Here is a 10,036-nt window from a genome sequence, read left to right as displayed (position 1 = left end):
TGGTTATTCTAGGTTCTAGGCTTGTTTCCCTACTCCTTATTTTTCCTTCTCCCTCCTTTCACTATTTCAATGAACAAGATTGCAAAGACAGATCCACATCAGTGTCACAAAGCTTAGTTTCACCTAATTTCACATCTTGATTCTGCCGCTTATTAGTGTAGTAAGTAATGGGAAGTTAATGAACCTGTCAAAATCTCACTCTTCCATAAACCAGACACTAGCAGACTTGTGCTATGGAACTGTGCGGGAGAACTAAATGAGATAATATTGGAAATAATGACAACAACAATGCCAAATTAATGATAGCCATGACTATTAGGGCAGTTTTTATTATTCTCAATTTTATTATCTCCTAATATTATTTATTTAGTTCATTTAATTCCTCTGAACCCATAATTTCAAAAAAGACACAGTGTTAGCCTCTACCTGGCTCATCAGCTTCTCACACTTGTGGTGCACATCAGGAGTGATACTGGAATTATTTATGGAGAGCTGAAAAAGGCAAAAGAATCAAAGGTTTTTAGAAAAACTTATTTCCAAAACCAATGTTTTGTTAGGAAATATTTTTATTTTTAATTTTTGTAGATCTCAGTTCAACGTGAATGCATTGTCCAATGGAAACAGCAATAACTTTTGAAAATCATGCCATCGTCAGCCTACAGAAGAATGTCTTCTTTCAATGTCACTGACTCTCACCCTTCTTCATTCCTATTGCTGGGGATTCCAGGGTTGGAAATTGCACAAATCTGGCTTGGATTTCCCTTCTGTGCTGTGTATCTGATTGCTCTTGTTGGAAATGTTATCATTCTGGTTGTTATCTGGATTGAACGTAGCCTTCACCAACCCATGTTCTACTTTCTGGCCATGCTGTCAGTGATTGACCTAAGTCTCTCTACTACTACTATCCCCAAGATGCTGGGTATCTTCTGGTTCAACCTTCAGGAGCTGTGCTTTGGGTGCTGTGTTGCTCAAGTCTTTTTTGTCCACTTTTTTACAGTCATGGAGAGCATTGTACTTCTTGCCATGGGTTTTGATCGCTATGTGGCTATTTGCAACCCCCTCAGGTACAGTATGATCCTCACCGACAGAGTCATTGGTGTGATTGCTGTGGTGGTGGTTCTAAGAAGCTTATGCATGATTGCACCCATCATTTTTCTCCTCCTGAGGCTGCCTTACTGTGGACATAGAATCATCCCTCATACCTATTGTGAGCACATGGGAGTGGCACGTCTAGCTTGTGCCAGCATTAATGCCAATGTCTACTATGGTCTTGGGAATATTTCTATCTTGTTTCTGGATGTGATTCTCATCATTATCTCTTATGCTAAGATTTTATATGCTGTCTTCCACCTCCCCTCCCAAGATGCCCGCCTGAAGGCTCTGAATACCTGTAGCTCCCATATTTGTGTCATCTTTGCCTTCTTTGGTCCCGCTCTCTTCTCCTTTCTCACTCACCGCTTTGGTCATGGCATCCCCCAGTATATCCATATCCTTCTGGCTAATCTCTATATAGTCATTCCCCCTGCCCTCAACCCAGTCATTTATGGCATCAGAACCAAGCAGATCCAGCAGCGGGTACAGAGTCTCTTCGTTGAAAAATGATTGAATGAGGGGTAACTCATTCAGTTTATGAAGGCATAGAGTCTGAAAAGACAAACATTTATGATAAAATTAATATAAATTTCTTTCACCAAAGTTAATTGTTTGTGTTTGTGTGTGTGTGTATAATCAGAAAAGCATATTGTTTGTAGTTGTTGGAAGCATGCATGTGTCTAACTGTGTACCTGCAATGATATCCTCTATTGACCCCTAGCATAGAATATTACATACAAGAGTAAATTTGAAGGGGGAGAACTTTGATTCAGTGAAATAACTTTCTGTTAAAACTGTGTGGTGTTCTAGATATCTTATAAGTAATAATAAGATTTCTTTCATACAGGTGTTCAACTAGAGATCACATAGTCAATGACAGGTATTGAGTGAAATGCAAAAATTTTCTATAAGTAGCAAAGTACTGCCTAAAAATAAATAGTATAATTTTTACTGAAGACTTTGGAAGAAAAAGATGGAAATTAGACTAGACCTTTTGGTGTTTATTTTTTCCCTTTCTGTGCTCTCAGGTTCCTGATTCTATGAAGTTCCTTATTAGCTTAATCCCTATATCATAGACTCTCATTCTTGAACTGGCAAATTTAATACTGTGTCATATGGATAGCCCTTCTTGAGTTAAAAAATACTTATGGAACAAATAAAAATTGTAAATGGGAATATTTGTCAACAACTAATAAAGTAATTTAGTTTAAAACACAGACAATAAAAATAGATAATATTACTTAACAATTAGTCATATTTTGGATTAAAAGCATACAGTGGTCTGAAGTTTATTGTATAGAAAATTGAATAGTACTGAAGTTTATGAAGTGCTGAGTAAAATGTGTGGAATTTTAGAAAGTCTTATCTCACACTAGATTTAGGAAGGATAAGATATCGACAATTAGTGAAGCACAAAGTTAATTTTCAGGTATCTTTGTGATTCAGGAAGAACTAGAATTTGGATAGTGGTAATGCAAATGAAGATGAGGTATCTGGTGTGAAATAGGAGACATAGCATATCTTTTAGCTACAAAGTAGCTGGAGACAGCAAGGATGAATAATTATTTACCCATTTTTTTAAAAGATTTTATTTATTTGACAGACAGAGATCACAAGTAGACAGAGAGGCAGACAGAGAGAGAGGAGGAAGCAGGCTCCCCACTGGGCAGAGAGCCCGATGCAGGACTGGATCCCAGGACCCTGGGATCATGACCTGAGCCAAAGGCAGAGGCTTAACCCTCTGAGCCACCCAGGTGCCCCTTATTTACCCATTTTTAACAGGATGGCTTTTGCTGGGTGTTGAAATATGTAAGAAGAAAAAAGAAAATTATTCATGAACATCAAAAATGCAAACATAAGAAATGGGATGGAAAAATAAACTGGACTGTAAAGAACCTTAGAAAATTTGGAATGTTTAAAAGTGAATATAACAGAGGTTTCTGAAATGGATGAAGGCATTATAAAAAAATGCAATCTTGGTTTTCAAAAACAGCAACAGAAAAGAAAAAATGATAAGTAAGATCAAATACAGTGAAATTTTACTCCAGGAGTTACCATACTAATTACTTCACCCAATTCTATGCTATTCCCAGTGATTTTTGTTAATTTAATATACAAAACAAATGTTTTTAAAGTATATTACTAATGATCATTCAATCTCAGTGAAATGAGTTAATATTGAGGTAACAGTAGAAGAGAAACAATAAGAACTAACATGTCCACAAGTTTTTATAATCACCCAGTTAATTTTACATGTAGGAGTTAGTTTCATATTCTTTATCCCTTAAAGTAATGAGGTACCAAATACCCCTTGACTTAACCATGGAATCTCTCTGGTCAGTCCCTAGTATGAAACTAAATCATACATGGAATCTTACCCAGCCTTAAAAAAGAAGGACCTCTTAATTCTACTCCTGAAACAAATATTGCACTGTATATTAACTAAAATTTAAATTTAAAAAAAGAAATTTAAAAAAAAAGAAGGTAATCCTGCCATTGAAAGAACACGGATGAACCTGAGGGCATCATGCTAAAGTGAACTATGACAGTCATATAAAGACAAATGCTGCATGATCTCAGTTTTATATGGAATTAAAAAAAAAAAAAGGCCAAACTCACAGTAACAGAAAGTAGAATGGGGTTGGGGTAAAAGGAGAGATAAAAAAATTAAAAGTAGAATGGTAGTTGCCAGGGGAAAGGGTGAGGGGGCTATAGGGGAGTTACTGTTGAATGAATAGAGAGTTTTAATCTTTGCAAAATGAAAAAGTTCTGGAGATAAATTGTGGTTATGAATGTGCAATGATATAAATGTACTTAATACTACTGAACTGTACACTTAAAAATGGTTGAGATAGTAAATTTTATGTTACATATATTCTACTACAATAAAAAATTGGAAAAAAATTAGGAAAGGTAGGAAACACTAAAACTCAAGGAAAAAAATGAGTATGTTATAATAGCAGTACACAACAATATAAAAATAAGAGACCTAGAAATGGTATCTGGGTGATTTTTAAAGAAGGTCATCATAGAGGGCATGGGAATTGGGGAGAAAGTCAAAGGAAAGTGGAAATGAGCAGCAGTTTATTTCCTAAGTAGGACTTTTGATCACCAAAGATGGTGTAATGGTTTGGAGAGTCATGAAGTAGAATTAAATGGTGTGTGGACATTCACTGAAGGACTTTCCCAGTAGTGGTGTTCATAATTTATCATTTAAAGCTCAGAGTATATAATGGATCCATAGAGGCATCAAAAGAAATATTAAGTAGAAATTAGATTTGATTTGGAAAGATAAATGTTGATATAGTAGGGAGGATGGATACCATGAAGGAGTGACCAGAGGGAGGTTAGGGAGTAAGGTTTTCATTCATCAAAAAGAGGAAATGCAAAGGAGAACATAGCAGATCTAGCCAGAATTCTTTTGGACCACAGATATTTTCTTCTCTTTCTTAACCACTGAAAATTATCTGAACTTAGAAGATAAGAAACTGGTTTTCTAATGTATTCAATTGTCCTCCAGTCTTCCTGTCTGTACTCAGGAAAATTCTGCGTTATGGCCTATGGTACTACCAGGTCTACTCCATCGTCATCCAGGGCAGGAGACGCCAAGTAAACTAGACTTTGAACTCTAGCTAGATTCTGTTTTCTCAGAAGAATGTAGAGTTTCCTTCACCTTCTGCCAAAAGAGCTAAAACACATGAAATCCCCTCTCCAAAGACTGTTTACAATTAGTTAGAGGTTGTAAAGGAACTCTTGTTGACTTGGAAGAGAGTTGATACTATTATTGACAGGTACAAACACTCTTTAAATAAAATAGAGTTGCTGCCACAGTCTAATATATTTATTTTAGGGGTCCTCATCTTTTGAAACCACAGTCATAACCCCAAACTTCAGCAGGATTCACACATTTATTATATTAAACAAAGCAGAAGAGTCACTAATGGCAGTTTCCTAAGAAGACACACTTTGAAGACTTAATGGTGTAAAACTTAGTATTTTCATGGCTTCTGAAGGGAGCAGAATCAATATCATTCCCCATACAGACTCCCCTTCAGGATATTTCCCTTCCTAACAGCTCAGGAGACATAATCTCCCCTGAGCTAGGAGTTATATCTGGTCTAGTGATCTGTCTCTGCAGAAGCAGTAGGGAGGAACAAAGAGATGGGCTTAATGACCCATGAGCCCAAGTTATGCCCAGAGGACTCTCGGGGATTCTGGATCATGCCTAGAATTAGGGATGTCCTCTTCATTATATAGATTCTCTCCATGTGATAGGATGGTCTTGGGACCCGGAGGCTTGAAGGGGCTCCCATCACCATGTGTAAGCACATGGGCTCATGCTGTGATACTGCTCCAAGCAAGGGCTGGGAGAGGAAATATTAGAAAGGTAAGGATACATGGACAGGGGAGATGAGATCCTACAGTGAGGAGGAGAAAAGGTAAATGAGGACAGAGAGGACTATGGCCTCTCCTCTGCTTAGGAGTTCTCCAAAACCTCATTGTCCATTCTCTTCACAAAAGAACACAACAGAGCACATGGAATTGGAACAGACATCAGAGGTTGAGCACAGAGATATGCCAACAGATAATATGCAGGATTTCTCTCTCTTGTCTCTGTCTCCCTACCTCTATCTCTCTTTCTCTGTCTCTGTCTCTCTCTCACTCACACACATACAGCTCACATAGTATACTCCTCACAGCTAGAAAACCACAGAGAGTTATACAGTAGCATAACCTCATCTGCTATCACCAAAGAAATGAAGACTGCTCTGATTAGCCAATTGTTGGTAGGGAAGCAGTCAAAGCAACTAGGCTTGCTGTGGTTCATCCGAAGCAGAAGGAAGCTACTGCAGGCCACTATCTTATGTTTGAGGTTAGATGTGGAAGTGTGACTGATGTCACATCCAAATGAAATTATGTAGGCATTATACATTTGCTCTGCATTGTTATCTTATTTTTTCTCCCACATAATCCTGCTTTAGAGATTGTCAGTTCTAACGTGGCCACCTTGTGGGCCCACTACTTTATGGCAACATATTCAAGCCTTTTTTATTAGAGCCCAATACATCTGCTAGCTCAGCCATATCCAATGTTTTCTGCCAAGTGGCCCATTCATGACAGTGCCTGAAAGAAGGTACCCACACCCATCAACTCTTAATTCCACCCAGTTTGACAACTCTGTAAGAATGAGAAAGAAAACAGTTTGCTTTCAAACTGAACTGTATTGGTTTGTATGTGCTTCTATAGAGTTCTAGAAAATATGTCTAAATGTGAAGCCCCATCCTACTCATTCACTTTGGGATATTCTGTGTCATCCCGCCCTCCATGCTTCCTTCATTTCACTTTATAGCCACCAAGAGTTATTTATAAATAATAAACTTTTTATGATCAAGTAAGTTATTTGCACTAATAGGTAACATTTTTAGCTATTTAGAGTTAAAAGAAAAATAAAATTTGGAGAAAGACTAATAATTTAAATAACTACAATTTACTGAATATATCCTGAGAGCTAGTCCTTTACATGCATTGGTCTTATTTGTGTTTAAAACAAATCACATTAGATAGAATTTATTCACCCAATTTTACAGAAAATAAAACTGACTAAAAAGTAATTTGTCCAAGGAGCCTCAGTTAGTAGATGACATAGCAAGATTTCAAGACATATTTGAATGAATCTCAAGCCCATATAAATCATTTATAATATTCTAATATTAGAGACAATGGAAAAGGAGCCAGCAGGTTAAAATAAAAATCACAACTTCAATAAATTGAGAGTTGCTGGGCACTAAAACAGAAAGATCTCTACCTAGTATCAATTAAGCTTTTATTTATTTATTTATTTATTTTATATTTTTTATTTGTTTGACAGACAGAGATCACAAGTAGGCGGAGAGGCAGGCAGAGAGAGAGGGGGAAGCAGGCTCTCCACCGAGCAGAGAGCCCGACGCGGGGCTCGATCCCAGGGTCCTGAGATCATGACCCAAGCCGAAGGCAGAGGCTCAACCCACTGAGCCACCCAGGTGCCCCTCAATTAAGCTTTTAAAGTGGACTCTAGGTCTGGGCTCTTTGTCAATGTGCACATCTAGAAAAAGATGAACTTACTGTCTTGCCCTCCAGGAATAATCCTTGAGCTTACTGGCCCCACACTATTTGCCATTATTTGTAGCACACAGCTGCAGCGGAAGGAAGTCAAGCTTTCTGACCAAAACTGTGAGAGGGTAAATGTCCTCTTGAATTTGAACTCTGCTGTCAGAAAGAGCTCCCTCTGCCACTCCCCTGGAAAACTCCTCCTCAGCTGGAAGTCCTTGTAAAGCAGCTGCCCTGAAGATGGGGCTGACTGCAAACTGTAAATCTGTTGTGTCCTCCTTAGCTGCTTCCTCAGACTCTTCTAAGCTCCAGCAACCATTGCTCTCTGGTTCTCAGCCTTGTATCGACCCCTCAACACTGGTAAACATTGTTTTCTCCCTATACATGATCAATTTTATCTCCAGCTTCTTTGGGGACCAGAAAGGCTCCTCTTTCTCACATAGAATGGGAGATTATTAACTTGCTTGCCTGGGTGTTACTACTCTGCAATAACTAGCCAGCAAAGGTATATGCAACCACATACATGAGAAGAATTAGTTTTAATAACTTACTCTGTTTCTCTCTCTCTCTCTCTCTCTCTCTCTCTCATTCGCGCACGCGTGCACGCGCGCGCGTGCGCGCGCACACACACACACACACACACACACACAATCCCAATTCTATTCAACAGCTAAATTGTAAAAAACTTGGAACCATACCTTCCTAAGGCAGTGTTAGGGATATTAAAATGAATATCCCCTGGTTCTTTGCCCCAAAGCAGTAACATTTCTATTGGTAGAGAATAGGTAAATACATAAAGTCGTGTTATACTGGATGCATCAGAATTGTAAAATATACTAGCAACACAAAACTTAAAAGAAAATAAGTTTTTCTTTATTCATTTTAGGGATCAGGAAAGAATCATTCACAACACCTTCATTTCTAAGTTATTGAAATTTGTTAGTTATTTGATCTATTCATACAAGAAGCTAGGCAAAATTTCAGGACAAGATGTAATTCTGTATGTTCATTATTCATGTTATATGTTGTAAGGAAGATGAACATAATCTAACTGATAAGCAAAAGGCAATTTATTAGAAGAATATCAGGGCAGAATAAACTGGAGTCTGGAGGTATGGGGTGGGAAAGCAAGTTTTTCCATAAGATTAGAAAGCATCAAAAACAACAAAGGTCTCAGAGTAAAGATAGAATGAGGAAAATTCAAAGGTCATCTGATTAACCTCCCTTATGTCATGTGACTGTATGAGATCCACGAGGCAAATCCTTACATTTATATTAGATCAAAACACAGACAGTGGTATAAGTCAGCCATTTTCGTTTGACTTGGATTCTTTAACAATTTGTATAGCAATTTCCCAAAAGTAAACAATGGACTATTTGGAAAAGAAATGGAGACAAACCATGAGAGACTGTGAACTCTGACAAACAACCTAAGGGTTTTGGAGGGGAGGGCGGTGGGAGTTTTGGTGAGCCTGGTGGTGTGTATTATGGAGGGCACGAATTGCATGGAGCACTGGGTGTGGTACATAAACAATGAATTCTGGAACATTGAAAAGAAATTAAAAAAATAAATAATAATTTTTTTAAAAATGGAAAAGAATACCAAAACAGTAAGTATACACTATAATGTGAAATACTGTCAGTTCCTTCAAAGATCTCACATTATTACAAAACCTAAAGACACACTTAATAGCCCCTATAATGAATCTCAGAATAATAATGTGTATAAAGAGCGCTACTTTATTCAGTTACCCTCTAGAAAGAAGAGACTGTCTAACGTTTGTAATCAACCACTTCTGCCCTTGCCTCCAGCATACGAATTAAAGTTCTTTTCATTTCTTAGGACCTTGATAAGAAAAAGACCATAAAGAGAATAAGATCCCTACACTTTGACAGGAATTCAGTGACACTTGCTCAGAGCATGACTTCCACCAATGACACCCAGTTCCATCCCCCCTTCTTTCACCTGCTAGGAATCCCAGGACTGGAAACTGTCCACATCTGGATTGCTTTCCCATTCTGTATCGTGTACCTGATTGCCCTCGTGGGGAACATCACCATTCTTTTTGTGATCAAGACCGAACACAGTCTCCACCAGCCCATGTTCTACTTCCTGGCCATGTTGTCTATGATCGATCTGGGTCTGTCCACATCCACCATCCCCAAAATGCTGGGCATCTTCTGGTTCAAGCTCCAAGAGATCAGCTTTGGGGGCTGCCTTGCTCAAATGTTCTCTATCCACATGTTCACAGGCATGGAGACTGTTCTCCTGGTGGCCATGGCTTATGACCGCTTTGTTGCCATCTGCAACCCTCTCCAGTACACCATGATCCTCACGCATAAAACCATTGGCATCCTGGCCTCTGTTGTTGTTGGAAGAAACTTAATTCTGGTGACTCCGTTCGTGTTTCTCATCCTGAGGCTGCCCTTCTGTGGGCATCACATCATCCCTCATACGTACTGTGAGCACATGGGTCTTGCCCGGTTGGCCTGTGCACCCATCAAGGTCAACATTATCTATGGGCTCATGGTGATTTCCAACATCATTGTGGATGTGATCCTGATTGCCTCCTCTTATGTGCTTATCCTTCAAGCTGTTTTCCGCCTTCCTTCTCGGGACGCCCGACTAAAGGCTCTCAATACCTGTGGTTCCCATGTCTGTGTCATGCTGTGCTTTTACACACCAGCATTTTTTTCTTTTATGACGCATCGTTTTGGTCGAAACATTCCCCGCTATATCCACATCCTTTTGGCTAATCTATACGTGGTTGTCCCACCTGCCCTGAACCCAGTCATCTATGGAGTCAGGACCAAGCAGATCCGAGAGAGGGTTGTGAAGATATTTGTACAGAAATAA

General features: G+C 38.7%; 1 protein-coding gene across 1 annotated transcript; it reads left to right on the top strand.

The window, feature by feature from the left end:
- Window positions 1–666: 666 nt before the first annotated feature.
- Window positions 667–10,036, top strand: LOC308350841 (uncharacterized protein; the record flags this gene model as incomplete). The annotated part of the gene is made up of 2 exons (XM_080816314.1): window positions 667–1,590; window positions 9,023–10,036. 2 exons carry the CDS (start codon window positions 667–669, stop codon window positions 10,034–10,036), a joined length of 1,938 nt encoding a protein of 645 aa, XP_080672440.1.

This window comes from Martes martes, assembly GCF_963455335.1.
Source record: "Martes martes genome assembly, chromosome: 10".
In the NCBI taxonomy this organism is placed as follows: domain Eukaryota; kingdom Metazoa; phylum Chordata; class Mammalia; order Carnivora; family Mustelidae; genus Martes; species Martes martes.
This window is presented reverse-complemented; position numbering and strand designations above follow the sequence as displayed.